This window comes from Hemiscyllium ocellatum, chromosome 9 (assembly GCF_020745735.1).
Source record: "Hemiscyllium ocellatum isolate sHemOce1 chromosome 9, sHemOce1.pat.X.cur, whole genome shotgun sequence".
In the NCBI taxonomy this organism is placed as follows: Eukaryota; Metazoa; Chordata; class Chondrichthyes; order Orectolobiformes; family Hemiscylliidae; genus Hemiscyllium; species Hemiscyllium ocellatum.
Genome location: NC_083409.1, coordinates 29,821,576 through 29,840,850, shown reverse-complemented (window position 1 = coordinate 29,840,850; position 19,275 = coordinate 29,821,576). Strand labels below are relative to the sequence as shown.

General features: G+C 40.6%; 1 protein-coding gene across 5 annotated transcripts in view; it reads right to left on the bottom strand.

Annotated features, from left to right (window-relative positions):
- rasal2 (RAS protein activator like 2) overlaps window positions 1-19,275 on the bottom strand; it is a 410,016-nt gene that overhangs the window by 72,086 nt on the left and 318,655 nt on the right. For all 5 annotated transcript variants that reach the window (XM_060830107.1, XM_060830105.1, XM_060830106.1 and 2 more), the window contains one exon: window positions 15,227-15,380. In XM_060830107.1, coding sequence (XP_060686090.1) covers window positions 15,227-15,380 — 154 coding nt within the window. The remainder of the gene's footprint in view (window positions 1-15,226; window positions 15,381-19,275) is intronic.

The window sequence follows — 19,275 nt, the reverse complement described above, 5'->3', positions numbered from 1 at the left end:
CAGCTAAAGAGATGGCTGGAAAATGGGAAGCCTACAAAATGAGATAAGGAGAGTCCAGACACAGTATATTCCTGTTAGGGTGAAAGGAAAGACTGGTATGTGTAGGGAATGCTGGATGACTAGAGAAATTGAGGGTTTGGTGAAGAAAAAGGAAGCATATGTCAGGTATAGGACAAAAGGGTAACGAGGGAGAGAATAGGGCCTCTCAAAGATCAGCATGGCGGCCTTGGGTGGAACTGCAGGAGATGGGGAAGATACTAAATGAGTATTTTACATCAGTGTTTACTGTGGAAAAGGACATGGAAGATATAGACTGTAGGGAAATTGATGTTGACATCATGAAAGATGTCCATATTACAGAGGAGGAAGTGCTGGATGTCTTGAAATGTATGAAGGTGGATAAATCCCCAGGACCCAATCAGCATTCTCTATACCTACCAGCCTTTCCTTTCACCCTAACAGGAATATACTGTCTCTGGACTTTCATTACCTCATTTCTGAAGGCTTCCCATTTTCCAGCCGTCTCCATCTAAACCCTTAACACTATGGCAATCCCAGTCTACGTTTGGAAAGTTGAAATCTGACCCCTTAGATCTTGTCCATCCTTTTCCATCACTATTTTAAAACTAATAGAACTATGGTCATTGGCCACAAAGTGCTTCCCCACTGACACCTCAGTCACCTGCCCTGCCTTATTTCCCAAGATTAAGTCAACCTCTGCACCTTCTCTTGTAGGTACATCCACATATTGAATCAGAAAATTTTCTTGTACACACTTAATAACCACCCTATTATTCTGGTCTGCATGGAGAGTTGCACCAAAGTGTCTGTTTCCATGGTGGACATCTCTATGACTCTAAGAGGAAGAAGCAAGTTTTCTTAAGGGTGAGGTAGCAAGGACCTGGCTTCAGAGGATTACAGGGTAGCTAGGAAAGAACTCAAAAATGGAATGCTATGAAAGGACATGGAAAAGCCTTGTGCGGAAGGATTAGGGAAGTGATTGCTGGGCCTTTTGCTGAGATATTTGTATCATCGATAGTCACAGGTGAGGTGCTGGAAGACTGGGGGTTGGCTAACGTGGTGCCACTGTTTAAGAAGAGTGGTAAGGACAAGCCAGGGAACTTTAGACCAGTGAGCCTGATGTTGGTGGTGGGCAAGTTGTTGGAGGGAATCCTGAGGGACAGGATGTGCATGTTTTGTAAAGGCAAGGACTGATTCGGAATAGTCAATATGGCTTTGTGAGCGGGAAATCATGTCTCACAAACTTGATTGAGTTTCTGGAAGAAGTAACAAAGAGAATTATGAGGGCAGAACGGTTGATGTGATCTATATGGTCTTCAGTAAGGTGTTCGACAAGGTTCACCATGGGAGACTGATTAGCAAGATTAGATCACATGGAATACAGGGAGAACTAGCCATTTGGATACAGAACTGGCTCAAAGGTAGAAGACAGAGGGTGGTGGTGGAGGGTTGTTTTTCAGACTGGGGTCCTGTGACCAGTGGAGTGCGACAAGGATTGGTGCTGGGTCCACTACTTTTTATCATTTATGATTTGGATGTGAGCATAAGAGATATAGTTAGTAAGTTTGCAGATGACACCAAAATTGGAGGTGTAGTGGACAGCGAAGAAGGTTATCTCAGATTACAGCGGGATCTTGATCAGATGGGCCAGTGGGCTGAGAAGTGGCAGATGGAGTTTAATTTAGATAAATGTGAGGTGCTGCATTTTGGGAAAGAAAATCTTGAGTACAGGAGTTGGGAGGTCATGTTGCGCTGTACAAGACATTGGTTCAGCCACTTTTGGAATATTGCGTACAAATCTGGTCTCCTTCCTATCAGAAGGATGTTGTGAAACTTGGAACGGTTCAGAAAAGATTTACAAGGATATTGACATGATTTCACCTAAAGAGAGAGGTTGAATAGGCTGGGGCAGGTTTCCCTGGAGAATCAAAGGCTGAGAGGTGACCTTACAGAGGGTTATAAAATCATGGGGGGAATGGATAGGATAAATAGACAAAGTCTTTTCCCTGGGGTCAGGGAGTCCAGAACAAGAGGGCATAGGTTTAGGGTGAGAGGGGAAAGATATAAGACACCTGAGGGGCAGCTTTTCACACAGAGGGTAGTACATGTATGGAATGAGCTGCCAGAGGAAGTGGTGGAGGCTAGTACAATTGCAACATTTAAGAGGCATTTGGATGGGTATGAATAGGAAGGGTTTGGAGGGATATGGGTTGGGTGCTGGCAGGTGGGACGAGATTGGGTTGAAATATCCAGTCAGCATGGATGAGTTGGACTGAAGGTTCTGGTTTCCTGCTGTACACCTCTATGACTATGACCAGATGTCCCAACCTAATCTAGTCCCATTTGTGGCCGATATTCCCCTAAACTCTTCCTATTCATATGTTCATCCTTTTAAATGCTGTAATTGTACCAGCCTCCATCACTTCCTCTGGCAGCTCATTCCATTCATGCACCGCCCTCCACGTTCACCCCTTGGGTCCCTTTTATATCATTTCTCTCTCACCCTAAACCTATGCCCTCTGGTTCTGGACTCCCCCATCCTAGTGAAAAGACTTTGTCTACTTATCCTATCCATGCCCCTCATGATTTTATAAAACTCTATGAGGTCACTGCTCAGCCTTCGACGCTCCCTTGATGAGAAGTTCCTCTTCTCTTGTCATTGAAGGCTCTTTCACCTTACCATTCCTTACCTGTCTCAATGGGACAAAGTTATTTAACACTCGCAACAAGTGCTCCTTATACATTTCTGTTGTGCATTTCCCATAGAACAACTGGTCCCAACTTATACTCCACAGCTTCTGTCTAATAGCAGTATAATTTCCCCTCCCCCGATTAATTACCTTCCCATACTGTCTGTTCCTATCCGTCTCCATGGCTATGGTAAAGGTGAGGCAATTGTGGTCACTGTCACTGAAAATGCTCTCCCACTGAGAGACCTGACACCTGGCCTGGCTCATTGCCTCGCACCAAGTCCAATATGGCCTTCCCCCAGTCGGCCTATCTACATATTGAGTTAGGAATCCTTCTGACAAAAATCCATCCAGACCATCTACTCTGAGGAGGATCCAATCAATATTGGGAAGTTGAAGTCACCCATAATAACAACTCTGTTACACCTGCACCTTTCCAAGATCTACTGTCCAATCTGTTCTTGCATCTCGCTACTGCTATTGGGGTCTCTATAGGAAGCACCCAATAAAGTGACTGCTCCTTTCCTGTTACTGCCTTCTGTCCAATCGGACTCAGTAGACAAACCTTCCTCAACAACCTCCTTTTCTGCAGCTGTGATGCACTCTCTAATTAACAATACTACACCATGTCCTCTTTTAGCCCCCTCCCTGTTCTTTTTAAAAGATCTAAACTCTGGAACATCCAGCTCCTGTGAAATCCATGTCTCTGTTATGGCTACAACATTGTAGTTCCAAGTACTGATCCATGCTCTATGTTCATCACTTTTATTCCTGACACACCTTGCATTGAAACAGACATACTTTAACCCATCCCTTTGCCCTATCAACTGTGTTTCCTTCCTGACAGACTCTCTGCATTTTATTTCTGCCCATTCAACAATTTCCCTCTCCTCTGATTTCTAATCTGGTTTCCATCCCCCTGACAAACTAGTTTGAATCTTCCCAAAGTGCTCCAGCAAATCCCCCACCCAGAATATTGGCACTTTTCTTTTCCCCACCTCCACCCCCCCCCGCTTCCCTTCTGAGCCACAGAGCTCTATCTGCTTATATCATCGACCCTCACGTGGCTGATGGTTGTTCAACAGTCCTTCAGTGTTCTCTTTAGCCAGTGATGACCTAGTTTTTTTGTACCAGGACACAACAAATAATCCCTGCATTCACCTCTGCAGCCAACTATTCCCCTAACAAATCCTCCATTACTATTGCTTATCGTCTTCTCCCCAGAACAGCTGAGCTATGGACTTGGGTCTGGCCAGATGAATCACTGCATACATCAGTATTTAGACTGAATACTAGTTGCAGAGTGAAATGTACTCGTCGGAATTCGAGCACTACCTGCCTATTTCTTTTCAACTGTCTGATGGTCACTCAGTTCCTCTCCCTGTATACTCTAAGTTGTGAAGTGACCACATGAAGAACATTCTAACTACAAAGCTCTCATCCTCACAGATATACTGCAGTGAAGTCAGCTACTGCTCAAGTTTCACATATATGTGATTCTAGGATGCAAGAAACCTATAGTTCTCACATAGCACAATTTGCACTTTTGAGAGGTTGGAGCGGTTACTTGATTTCTCTATTTGACAGAAATCTTGCTTTACTTAGGAAATGCTGCTATTACCATGAATAAACCATATTATTTAAAAGTAAAGAGAGAAGAATTAACAGCTAGTTCTGTTGGTATCACTTAACAACAAAGGGAAGCTGACTGAATGCCTTCCTTGATTTTTAATGTTTGTAAATGGCTCGAAAACACTCATTTTCTAACTGTGGACAGCCAGCAAACAGCAGCAATTGTGTGTACTGTGGAGAGAGAAGCAGAGTTAACATAGGAGTCCAATATGGCTTCTTCAGAACTTAAGTGGCGCCTGGGTGGGGGGAGTAGGAATTGGTGGTGCGGTTTTATGATGGGATTAACACTGTGGAAAAATGCAGAGAAAAGACAGACCAGGGAAAAGTGCGAGAGAATAGAAGCAAAAAGGAAAGGGTAATGGTTGCAGAGAAGAGAAGGTCCATCAATCTTAACAGAATATATATCAACTGCGATGAAAACAAAACAATGCAAACAGGATGTTGGGGGTATCAAGATGGAGGACATAGTTCATCCTCTGAAGTTGCTCAACACTACTGTAAGCCCAGAAGGCTGTAAAGTGCCTCAGCCAGAAATGAAGTGTTAATTGTCCATCTTGCAGCTGACTTCACTGGACCACTGCAGCAGGCCTAGAACACAAATATGAGCATGATACAAAACAGGATACTGAATCAGCGACTGACTGGAAGGTTAGTGATGATGCTTGCCAACTAAGTGGACGTATTTTGCAAGCCAGTCAAACCAGCGTGTGTTTGGTCTCTCTAATACAGAGCTCATTGAATTGTGAACAGCCAATACATTAGGCTACACTGCAAGTCAATAACTACTTCACCTCGAAGTAGTGTTTGGGGTCTTGAACAATAAAAAAAAACAGGTGTTGCATCATCAGTGAAAATATTGAGAGAGGGAGAATGGGGTGTTGGGGGTGATAGAGGAGTGACCATTGTGTCACTGAGGTAACAGTCTCTCTGGAATGCAGCAGTGCAGAAGAGGAATATTTGGTGGTGACATCATGTTAGAGGTAGCAGAAATGATGGAGGGTGATCCTCTGAATGCGGAGACTATTGCAAACTGAAAAGTGAGAACAATGGGAACCAGATGTAGGAATGAGGAGACACTGCGGGAAAAGGATTGGTCATGATGGAGGGCTCTGTCCATAAATGGTGGAATTCTTGATTGAGGAAAACGACATGCTAAAGTGCCCATCATCATAACAGATGTGTTGGCAATATAAAACTGGGGGAATAGAGTGGTGTCCTTATAGGAAAGACTGCATGGAATTGTAGTCAAGGTAGTTGGAATCAGTGAGTTTTTAATGAGTAATGGTAAATGTTCTATCCCACAGAAGTGGAGAAAGAGAAATCAACAAAGATCACAGGGATAGGTCAGAGATGGACAGATAAAGTTGAGAGAAAATATAATTGGAAGCAAAATTGATCAGTAGTCCAGTTCTGAATGAATACAGGAAATGGCATGAATGCAAAGAAGTACTGGAAAAGCAGTTATGGGATGGGTTCCCAAGTAGGACTGCAACAAGGTAAGTTTCACAATCTCCACCAAGTGATAGATACCACAAGGTGCCATTTCATTCACTACGGTTGTATCTTTTAAAGTTAAAAAGAGAAACTGGTCAATGAGAGAATAGACCCAGCCAAGATTAAGGAAGTCAGGAGTGGAGGGGGAAATTTCAAGCAAGTTTCAACTTCTATCAAGGAAAAACAAATAGAAAGTGAAAATTGTTGAATCTACATCAGAATTTGCGAACTAATTAAATTAGTTGCTCTGGAAATAAACTGCATATAAATTCTGCATCCATTTGTTCATGCACTCAATATATTTAGTGGTTCAAAATGAATGATCTATAGTCTGGCAGGTAATGTCTAATTCTGTAAAGGCAATTACTCTGTTAGATAATTTATGTCAGTACTCGTTTGCTAAAATTATAGTCAAAGTAGTGTTCAAATAAAAATGAAAATCGTTTTTCTGAATAGCAAACAAGGCCTAAAAAGGACATGTTCACGTTTCTTATATTCAGCCTAAACTGATCCATAGCATTCTTGCTATGAAGCAGTATTCTTGCTTTATTTTAGATTTAACATGTGTCTGCTTACAGGCAGTATGATGAACAAAGAGCTGTGTGACCACTCCCAGTTCCAAGAGGACAATTTAATGTCTACCTCTGAACATCCTGCAGCTGTTAGATCAGATGTGATATCTCTGCACCTTCCTGCTAGTTTCCTCTCAGTATTCTTGCTTTATTTTACATACCTTGGCCTTCTGTTTCTGCTTTCTAAATTTTCTTTTTCTGCATTTAATTTTTAATTCGTCTTTCTACTCATGTCTGTGTAACTCTCATCCTTCCTCCCCTGGGACAGTTTATTTTTCATCCTATTTGGTGAGCAGAACAACTTCTGTTGTGTACCAATCTTTTGAGTACTCTGAATCCATAAAATGAAACACAAAAGGTCAAGGCTTCAGTCAACCCCTCTGGGAGGAAAGGCAATGCAACACAACTTGGATTTCTATCAACCAATGCTGCACACAATGCATTAAAATCTCATCATGCTCTAAAAAAAAGAGAGAACTACATATTAGAATAATCCATTTGAGTAATTAAAAAAAATCTATTTCAGGGGTACTGAGTACAATGCTCAGTCAGAAAGTCTTGAACAGAATTTCCTTCTTGATTTAGTCAGATTTCAACAATACAAATTGCACAGTTTGGATTTTTCACTTCATAAGGACTATGTGAAAGTTTATGTGATTTCGAGGAAACAACCCTTATGCTAGTGGGCCCTTTTAAGAAATAGGATCTGATTAGTAAAAAAAAGCTGCTTTCCTAAAAACTACCATGTGATCAGTCATTAACTAATTATAGTGGTGAATAGGTTCTTGGGGCGATTCTCAATTCAAGCGGTTTCGAACTGAAGAGAAGTCATCTCTTTTAGTACAATTTAATTTACATTCTGGGTGCTGGTAAAACAACACTTGAAATCTTTTGTTAACTGAAGGACTCTTAAGGTACTGAGTTGAATTTCTGTTGTTATAACCAAGCTGGAAAGAGAGAGCGAGCAAGCTAAAGCAAGAGTTGGATAAAAAGTTCATTGTTGATGAATATTAGAATTAGGAGATGCACATAAAGAGACATCAGCCCTTACCTACAGCAAAACCATTTCTCTCATGAATTGCTCTTTATTGTTTTTTGATTGCATTCTACTTCAGGAGGTCTTGAAATTTTTAGACATCAATTTCAACAGTTCTTTTTAAACATAAAATTCACGTAGATACTTCAGCCTCAGCCCAAGCTCCTGAATACAACAAATTCACTTCATTCCACGCATCATCAAGAATCAGTTGAGGGAACTGGACACCACAAAAGGTATGGGCCCTTGCAACATTCCAGCTGTGGTACTGGAGATTTGCACATCAGAATTAACCATACACATTGCCAAGTTGTTCCAATACAACAAAACAGAGGAATCTATTCAACATTGTCAATAATTACTCACACATGTCTGAAAGCATTGCGGGTGGACATAATCAAATATGCTTCCCACCCCAGTTATACTCTCTTCCATCCGGCTGAAGACAAAAAAACTTTGAAAATGCATACCAACAGATTTAAGAACAGCTTCTTTCCCGCGGTTATCAGATTTATGAACGGCCCTTTCATATATTAGAGTTAATCATTATCTGTAGTTGTAACACTACATTCTGCATTCTATTCCATTAACCTGATGCACTTACGTAAGGTATGATTTGTCTGGTTAGCATGCAATACAATAGTTTTTACAGCATCTCTGTACATGTGACAAAAATAAATTAAATCAAATGCTCAGTATTATTCGCAAATCTTCAGATACTGAAGCAGTTTGTTTCCGTATGCTGCAAGACCCAGACAACATTCAAGTTTGAAATGGTAAGTGGCAAGTGATATTAACATCACTCAAGTGCCAATTACCATCTTCAACATGAGAGAATCTAATTGTTATTTCTTGGCATTATCTTTAGATTTAACATGTGTCTGCTTACAGGCAGTATGATGAACAAAGAGCTGTGTGACCACTCCCAGTTCCAAGAGGACAATTTAATGTCTACCTCTGAACATCCTGCAGCTGTTCGATCAGATGTGATATCTCTGCACCTTCCTGCTAGTTTCCTCTCAGTATTCTTGCTTTATTTTACATACCTTGGCCTTCTGTTTCTGCTTTCTAAATTTTCTTTTTCTGCATTTAATTTTTAATTCGTCTTTCTACTCATGTCTGTGTAACTCTCATCCTTCCTGGCATTATCAACACAACTAATAATATCTTGGGTGTACATGGCAGATTAGGATCATACTGGATCAGCCACACAAATACAGTGGACAGAATGGATCAGAGACTGGAAATTCTGCAGTGAGTAACTCACAAAACCAGTCCATTAACTGCAAGGCACATTTCAGGAATGTGGTGTAACACTGCAATTTCTTGGATAAGAACATGGAACAATACAGTACAGCAACAGGCTCTTTGGCCCACCATTTCTGTGCCAACAATGATGCTATTCTAAACTAATCCCACCTACGTGCACATGGTCTGTTTTCCTACTGGTTCATGAGTCTAAATGCCTCTTAAATGGTGTTATGAATCTGCTTCGATTACCTTCAAAGTTTGTGAGAAGATTTGTAGCTCGGGTGCTCGTTATTGTGGTTCTGTTCGCCGAGCTGGGAGTTTTTCTTGCAAACGTTTCATCCCCTGTCTAGGTGACATCCTCAGTGCTTGGGAGCCTCCTGTGAAGCGCTTCTGTGCTGATTCCTCCGGCATTTATACTGGTTTGAATCTGCCGCTTCCGGTTGTCAGTAGCTGTCCGCTGCAGTGGCCGGTATATAAGGTCTAGGTCAATGTGTCTGTTGATCCGTTTTTGTTGAATACCTTGTATAGGTGTTCTTCTTCCTCTTTTTGTAGTTCAGGTGTGCTGCAGTGTGTTCAACAAAAACGGATACCCGCGCAATTTCATCGACAGATTCCTCAGGGAAAGACAACGAAATGAGGGCATGCCACAACCCAAAGGACTGGCCACACTCCCATACATCAGGAGCATTTCTGAACTGACAGCCAGATTGCTGCGACCACGAGGACTCATAACAGCACACAAACCAACAGCCACTCTCAGACAACAACTCACCAGGACAAAGGACCCGATATCCAGCATGAGCAAAACCAACGTGGTTTACAAAATCCCATGCAAGGACTGCACAAAACACTACACAGGACAAACAGGAAGACAGCTAACAACCTGCATCCACGAACATCAACTGGCCACGAAACGACACGACCAGCTATCCCTAGTAGCCATACACTCAGATGACAAACAACATGAATTCGATTGGGACAACACCACTATTATAGGACAGGCCAAACAGAGAACAGCCAGGGAATTCCTAGAAGCATGGCACTCATCCACAAATTCGATCAACAGACACATCGACCTAGACCCGATATACCGGCCACTGCAGCGGACAGCTACTGACAACTGGAAGCGGCAGATTCAAACCAGTATAAATGCCGGAGGAATCAGCACAGAAGCGCTTCACAAGAGGCTCGATTACCCTCTCCAGCAGCATGTTCCCGGCACCTACCACCAGTGTCTTGTCTTTCACAGCTTCTTTAATATTTTTTCCCCTCTCACCGGAAACCTCCATTTCCAGTATTTGACATTTCCACCATGGGAAAAAGACTCCCTCTGTCGACCTTAAACAAGCCTGTCATAATTTTAGGTAGTACTATCAGATCATCCTTCAATTTCCAATGCTCTAGCAAAAACCATCCAAGTTTTACAACTTATTATAGCTAATACCCTTTAATTCAGGCACATTCCCGAAAACCTCTATTGTACCATCTCCAACGCCTCCACATTCTTCCTGTAGTGTAGCAACCAGTACTGCACACAATAGTCTAAATGAAGTCTTATAGACCTGTAACATGACTTGTCAACTTCTATACTCAGTGCCCCAACCAACGAAGACAAGCATGCCTTTTGCCTTCTTTACTACCTTATCCACTTATTTTACTACTTTTAGGGAGCGATGGACTTGAATCCCAAGGTCCCTGTTTATCAATGCTCCTAAAGGTCCTGGCAGTTACTGTATATGTTCCCCTTGCACTTGACCTCTCAAAATGCATAACCTCATACTTGTCCAGATTAAACTCCATCTACCCCACAACAATGCAGCTCAAGTGCTTCATAATATTAACATCATCCAAGACCAAACAGCCGCTTTAGTGACACTTTCATCTTCAATGACCAATTTGTTCACCACCAACTCTCAGTGACAGCAATGTTGACCTGCAAGATCAGTAAGAAGCTTTACAAGGACTCAGCAAATCTCCTTTGCCAACACCTTTTGACCCATGACCTTTAGCACCCAGGAAGACAGGATAGATGAAGCATGGTAGCTTAAACACCTGCAAATTTACTTCCAAGCCAAACACCATTGCTGTTCTTTCACCATCACTGGATCAAAATCCTTTCTGAAAGCATTGTGGGTACACCTACTTGAAATGAAGGAGGTCAAAGCAGCAGCTCTTCACCTTCTCAAGGGCAATTAGGGATGAGTAACACACACTGGCACAGTCTAGCATATCACATGAAAGAACAAAATTGAATCTGTGTATTTTCCCAAATGAAAAAAAAGCATGAATTTGTTCTATATAAAATAGTATTGTGAATACAATTTAATTGGATTATTTCTAGAGTTTAGGATTAAAAATGGAGCAGTCAGACTGCTAGGAGTGCATTACAAACCGCCAGTCAGTGGGTAATCGAGGAGCAGATACGTAGACATTTCACTGAGGTGTTAAAATAAAAAGGCAATTATATTAGGAGATTTCAACTGTTCCAAAACTAATTGAAATGGTCATGATGTAAAGTGTTTGAAGGGGATAGATTTCTTGAAATGTATTCAGGAGAGCTTTTTATATCAACATGTAGAAGGTCTGACAAGGCAGTACAGTACTGGACCTAATTCTGTGGGAGAGCATTTTAGTGATAACAACTACAAACACCACATATTTTAAGTTTCTTCTTAAGGGAAAGGAATACTTTGCAAAAAAGGCTTTGGATTGCAGGAAGGCAAACTTATTAAAGAAAGACAGGATTTGGCCAAAGTAAACTGGGAACAGCTATACCTGGGTAAATTCACAGCAGAACAGCGAGGGGATCATTAAAAACAGAATTGAGAATAGTACTGCCCCAACCTGTTCCTTTTCAGGTGAAATCTAGGAGCAATAAGCCTAGAGAATCCCGAAAGTCTAGGAACTTTCAGGACAGGAGGAGGAGGAAATAAAACAGGCTTTTAACAGGTACAAAGCAAGCAAATCAACTGCGGTCCTAATGGAGGAGAAAAAGTATAAGGGAGAACTTTAAAAAGCCATTAGGAGAGCAAAGTAGCGACAGGAACAAAACTGGCAGGAAAGATTACAGAGATCCCCAAGTCTAAGCATATCAAGGGGAAGAGGATAACTAGGGAAAGAATTGTACAAAAGGGAGACCTTAAATAGGACAATATTTCAGGGTGAAAGGTTTAAAAAAGTTGCAATTTGATAAGGTGTTGCTGCCATAGCATATGGACATAGAGTCATAAAGATAGACAGTACGGAGACAGACTCTTCAATCCAACTCATTCTTGTCGACCAGATTTCCTAAATAAATCTAGTCCCATTTGCCAACACTTGGCCAATATCCCTCTAGATACCTTTTAATTGTTGTAATTTTAAGTGCCTCCACCACTCTCTCTAGCAGATCATTCCACATACACCACCCTCTACATGAAAAAGCTGCCCCTCATGTCCCTTTTAAATGTTCCCCCTGTTCACCTTCAACCTATGCCCTCTATTTGGGACTCCCACACCCCAGGGAATTTGCCTATTTACCCTAACCACACCTCTCAATGTTTTATAAACCTCTATAAGGTCTCACCTCAGCCTCTGATGTTCCAAGGAAAATAGCCCCAGCCTATTCAGCTCTTCCTTTTCCTTGAACCCTGGCAACATCCTTGTAAATCTTTTCTGAACCATTCCAAGTTTCACAACATCTTCTGATAGGAGGGAGAGCAGATATGCGTGCAGTATTCCAACAGTGGCCTAGCCAATATCCTGTACAGCCGCAACATGACCTCCCAACTCCTATACTCAATACTCTGACCAATAAGGGAAAGCAAACCAAACGCCTTCTTCACTATCCTATCTACCTGCGACTCCACTTGCAAGAAACTATGAGCCTGCACTCTTTGTTCAGTAACACCCCCAGGACCTTACCATTAAGTGTATAAGTCCTGCCCTGATTTGCTCTTCCAAAATGCAGCGCCTCACAGTTATCTCAATTCAACTTCATCTGCCACATCTCGGCCCATTGGCCCATCTGGTCCAGATCCTGTTGTAATCTGAGGTAACCCTCTTCGCTGTCCACTACACCTCCAATTTTGGTGTCATCTGCAAACTTACTAACTATACCTCCTATGTTCACATCCAAATCATTTACATAAATGATGAAAAGTAATGGACCCAGCGCCGATCCCAGTGGCACACCGCTGCTCGCAGGCCTCCAGTCTGAAAAGCAACCCTCCACCACCACCTTCCATCTTCTACCTTTGAGCCAGTTCTGTATCCAAATAGCTAGTTTTCCCTCTAGTCCATGAGATCTAATCTTGCTAACCAATCTACCATGAGGAACCTTGTTGAACGCCTTACTGAAGTCTATATAGATCGTGTCCACTGCTCTGCCCTCATCAATTCTCTTTGTTACTTCGTCAAAAAATTCAATCAAGTTAGTGATAGATGATTTCCCATGTACAAAACTATTTTGACTATCCCTAATCAGCCCTTGCCTTTCCAAATACATGTAAATCCCGTTCCTCTGGGTTGCCTCCAACAACTCCCCCACCACCAATGTCACTCTCGCCAGTCTACAGATCTCTAACTTTTCCTTACCATTCTTCTTAAATAGTGGCACCATGTTAGCCAACCTCCATCTTTTGGCATCTCATCAGTGGCCGTCTATGATCTAAATATCCCAGCAAGGGGCCCAGCAATCACTTCCCTAGCTTGCCACAGAGTTTTCAGGTACACCTGATCAGGTCCCAGGGGTTTATACACCTTTATTCGTTTTAAGCTGTCCTGCATTTCCTCCTCTGTAATATGGACATTTTTCAAGATATTGCTGTTCATTTCCCCATGTTCCTTACCTTCCATATTCTTGTCCACAGATTACCCAGATTTTGGGTAATCTGTGATGGAGGACAGGAAAAAATTATGGCTGTAAGACCTGCTCTTTTTTTGAGGTATTTTCAGTGCTGGAGCTGATTCCCTCGAACTCTAGGAGCAGCAATTACTGTGTTATAAGCTGTTGCATTGTATTCAAACTTTGGGGGGGGGAGAAAAAATCAAAAAGGAGGAAGTCAGACAAAGGCAGTGACGACATGGGAAGTGAATCAAGCTGTGAAATAAACCTACACTGCTGTTTGACCCAGCAGTCAATCTGCATAGCTGACTGTTCTGCTGTTTGATTTCAAGTATCTCTTAGGATATCAGAAAGAGGGAATCAGAATTCTTACACATAACCGTATATGTTAAATATACTTGCCAGCTAGAATCTAGTGTGTAACCGATATTTCCATTTGAATAGTGTGCGTCACAGAAGGGTACAAGATGAATTCCTGCTCAGAGTATGTTACTGATATTTGTGAAGTTGAAGCCAGTGATAACCGATTTTGGAAAAGGGTGGTTATTGTCAGAAATCAATTTATTTCTAGGGTATGATTCAGAAATGGGAAATCACAAACAAAAGAATAAAAAACAATACATATGTAAAATATATATTTAAATGTGTTTGCTTGCTGCACATTCTACAGTTCACACTTAGCTATCCAAATCTTTAACTGCTACAAAACAATCTTGCTGTGACTGTGTGCAAAACTTTCACGTAGCCTCTCTCAATGCAGCTCAGAAAGTAGCCAACAAGAGGCAGGCAAGGGCAGCAGAATAACTCAAAACCTCATTTGCTATTCCTCCCTGTGAAAAAGAACCTAACCTTAAGTCTATATTCCAATGATACTTTATACTACAGCTCCTATAAGTAGCTCCATTGTATCGTCCTGTCAGCATAGTCTGTCTCACTGATCTTATCGTGTAAAGCCTGATGTGATTTAAAATATTACTTATGACTTTTACAGAATACTCAGTGACTACTCGTGGATTACAAAAAGAATGAAACTAGTAACTGTGGGAAATATGAATCATGTGTGCTTGCTGTGGCTACACAGCCTCATAGCATTTCATGATACAACTATGGCCTGAATACACTGGTCTCTACTGCCTTAATTCTGAGATATTTGGTCAGCCCCATAAAAAGATTGGGAAATGGGCCAAAGAGTGGCAGACAGAGTTTCATTTAGATAAGTATGAGATGCCACATTTTGGGAGGGCAAATCAGGGCAATGTCCTGGGGAGTGTTGCTGAACAAAGAGACCTTGGGTGCTGATTCATAGTTCCTTGAAAGTGGAGTTGCAGGTGGACAAGGTAGTGAATATGTTTGCTTTATTGGTTAGTGCACTGCGTATAGGAATTGGGAGGTCATGTTGTGGCAAAAGAGAAGCATTTTTTTTCAGGCAAAAGGTGGAGCAATGTATGAAATGAGTAAGTAGAGGTGAAGGAGGAGGCTGGTACAATTACAACAGTTAAAAGGCACCTCATTGTGCACTTGAATAGAAAGAGTTGAGAAGGATATGGGCAAAATGGTGGCAAATGAGACTTGGTTAATTTAGGATATCACGTTGACATGGACAAGTTGGATCAGAGGGTCTGTTTCCATACTGAACATCTCTATGGCTCGGTGACTCTAAATAGTTACTCTTCTTATTGAGTCCGGTTAGATGACGATACAGTACCTCAAAGCAGAAGTCTTGCCCAAGGATACTACTGTGCAAAGGTTTAACGAAAACATCTTGCTCCATATTTAATTCCAAAGATTCAACCGCACTTCCAGGACTCAGCAATGATTCATGGGAACGAGATTCTTTCAATTTTGGTAAAGCACGGGACCTGAAAACAACAAGAATAATACATTGCTGAGAAATAAAAGTCAAAACGTTAGGGTGCCGAAGCTTGTTGTACAGAATAGAAGCAACTACAATAAGCATGAACAGAATTATGGATTATATTTGTGTCTGTACAACAAATAATTGCATACAAGATTATTTCATGCACAAGTTCATAGATCTTTTCTCTTATCATCTATTTTCCATTATGGGGAGCTGCATTTTAATCTTACCTAGGATGAACACCTAACACTAGCGAAAGAGGGAGTAAGAGATAATTTGCGAACTGTGTGTCATTTTATCATTTCTCAAGCAGGTCTGGACCAATGAATTACATTTGGAATAGAGTTGCTATTTTTATGTTGACAATTCCAGCAAACAGTTCAATACAGCATAGACAAGAAGGGTTAAGCTGCAGCATTATAATAGGAATTTATCCAGGGTTTGAACATCACTATCAGGTCAAAGATATCAACAGCATCCTCATCAGAACTTAACCACATTTGCTGTTCTGTTCAGAAAAATGGAAAGGGTTCTCTCCCAAAATTATTTCAAGTGAACAGATTTTTTTTGTACCTCCTGTCAAATATTAGAGCACAAAAGCAACAATCTTTGCTCTAGTGCAGTTTATTTTTGTCTTTCAAGGCACAGACCCAAAGTTGACATCAATAGCCTTTCAGTGTCTCATCTCACTGTCATTCAGAGCATCAGCCAAGATAGTGACCAATGACAAGTTGTTCAGCTAGCAGCAGCAGGAAAATCATAGCCAAACCAAACCTGATCTCAGTCAACATTTAGCCACAGGATTTATAGAAAAAAAGACGAGTAGCAGGAATAATGGCAAAATCCTTCCAGACTAACCAACCAATTCAGTACAACAGCAGACATATTCAATGGTTGTTAACCTCAACTATTCATATAAATCGAACAGTTGAAAGCTCAAGACAATGACATTTCAGAATTAAAATTGACAACATACTGAATTTTCTCCCTAATAAGCGACCCTTAAATACATGACTGATCAAGAGTCATCTAGATTCTAAATGTTAGCTTGCTTTCTCTCCATGGATATTGCCTGATCCGTTGTAATCTCCAGCATTTTTTGTTTTCACCATAAAATAATTCATCTTCAATATTTTAGATCTTCTACCCAACTTAGCTATTCACTGTTCAGATAACATGTCTGATTTGCTGCCTCCCTCTTTGGCTTGTATTGACAGAGGTCTGAGTGAGTTGCTACTAAGAACCTAAAAGAGGCAAAGACATATTTTTTTCTCTTTGATTATTCTTCATAATAAGTACAAACCTGCCTGCCTGTAATTCCACCAGAAACAGGACTGAGATTTGGAACTCAGCAGAGAAATCAAGCTTGTTTCTCATGATGTTGCATTCAAAACTAATATACCCATTCTTCACCGACACAAACTCTCTTTAAATAAAATAATCAAAACTAAATCCAAGTGCTTGAAAACCATTAATTCCCTGCCTAGCTCCAAAATCTGCTACAATGTCTCAACACTAAAATCTACAGGACTCCAACCTAAAACTTTGAACCAGTAATGCCACAATGGAACAGATGCGGAGAGTAGACTGTTAAACAAATGCAAGGCTTCAACAAGTGAGAAAAAGAGTTGCCAGGGTACTTACAAATCAGTCAGGAAACCAGCTTTATAGCATATATGCAAAACACATGAAATGGTCACATGTGCTCAATATCAAGATGCTGCAAGCCTGTTTCTACAATCTTGCTCAAGTTGTCAGGCACATGTTTAATGTACAATAGTACAAAAGCTCCCATTACTTCAAAATTTCCCTCAGATACAAAGACTACATTAAAAAACATAATAAATTGCTCACTAAAATATGCACCTCCATGGATTCCAAAAATAGAACTGCCTTGGGGAAGATAGTATGGAAAACTGTTGTTCGGGTTTTACTTCACCTGATACTTTTATGATGCAAGACTTTCACAGCATATTGAGAACATAAAAAACAAGATAATAAGTGCTCTCTCTCTTTCAGGTGGTGATACAAAAATGATGGCTAGTATGGCCTCTTTCTGTACTGTAAAATCCTATATGACATTAAAAACTTTTCAATAAGGTGCACATTTTATGCTAGATACAAAGAATTTACTTCTACCTACAATGCTCAAGGAATTGGATGGTTTTCTTGCTCACTTGAAAACCTTCCATTTCGGTGCTTCAAGAGATGTCATGTCATCCAATCATTGCATCTTTAAACATGTATCACTGAGACAACATAAAGTTTGGGCACAGTTTTTCAATGTATATATTTCAAGTTTAAATATTTTGAAAAAGTGAAATTTTTGTTTTTGCACAACTCAAAAGCAAAGACAAGAATCTGAATTCAGCACAGAAAAAATGTTGATAAAATATGAATGTCTTTATTAAATGTTAAAAAAACTATGAAACAAAACATCCCTCAGATTTTATGTGACAAGTTTGTCAACAGAAGTGAAACAGAAAAGGGTAGGAGCAACTTTTTCACCCACTGCATATAGTAAAACTTAATTAAGCATAAGAAACCATATGAGATGGAAGGGCATCACTCAAATTCCCAACCCACTAAGCTCCTCTAGGCAGAAGGAGAGAATCAGGAAAAGGATATGCGATCAGAAGATACAGCATCTCATGTGAAATCAAACTTGACAATTCAATATGCTACGAACACAGATGAAGTTTACCTAGTTGTTACTTCCAAATTGACTAAATGCAGGTAATCTTTCACCAATGAGTAAGCTTATACAGATATTATACAGGATGCACATACGTGTGCATGCTTGAAGTTACAAGTTTTGATCTATGTATGTTTTCCAGTTAGAATGTGCCTGTGAACTACTGGCTGGGCCTGTGAAAAACAACGATGCACTCTTGTGATCATCTGGATCAGAGTGTGGTAGAGGAAAACCAAAATAACAAATATGCACTGTTCTCAAGCACATCATCTTGCAGTGAGTTAAATGTCACTGCTAATGGTATGTTAAGAGGTTACTGTCCAACATACCACCAAGTAACAAGGAAATGTCACAAGGTTGGAGTCAAAGTGATAAAGAAATAAACCTTTGGGAATTTTTTTCCTTATAAGGCTTTTCTTTTAAAGTCCATGTTAGAATACCTATTATATTACACCCATCCAGTATTTTCATATTTAGCTCAGAAGCAGATTAGGAAATCAATATAACACTGTACTTACATTAGGCAACTACGCAGCCATTTAACAGAACATCCCCAGATCATGATGCTGGGACAGTCTAGGAGAAAAGGCGATCCCACCTTTCCCCTCTGCGGAACACCAATACCAAGACCAAATATTTGTCACAATTTTCAAATCATACACTGAAAGGAGGGGTGTGTCTCGTCAGTCTTTTTATGGATCTCCAGGATTGCACAAATCTTCAAGACTGAATTGCTCCTGAAAATCTTGTTTGTCAAACAGTTTGCTGGTTTCCACAATGCAGGGCTGCAAACTTGAGGTACTCCATCCACTTGCAAAAGAAAAACAAATCACTACGTTGGAGTGCTTTCTGGCTTCGCTAAAAGAATATGCAACACATATGAATGGTAAATTTCCTCTCAGCAGTATGTTTGGTATCAGGTCACCTCTAATTATCGTTTCTTCTCACACAAGATAAATTAGGCAATTCTCTTCATAATAGTTACTGGCCTAGAACGTACTGATTTTTCTTCCAAATAAACTGTGCCAGCCATCCACCTTGTTCTGATGATTTCAAGACAACATACTTCTCTTAAATGGCTAATCAGGGCAATTGTTTTCAGGTAATATCAATAGTTTGTAGAAAAAAATCAGAAACTCCAAATTTCACCCATCACAGATTTAAAACACCAGTTTCTTGATATCCTTACAATCACACAGCC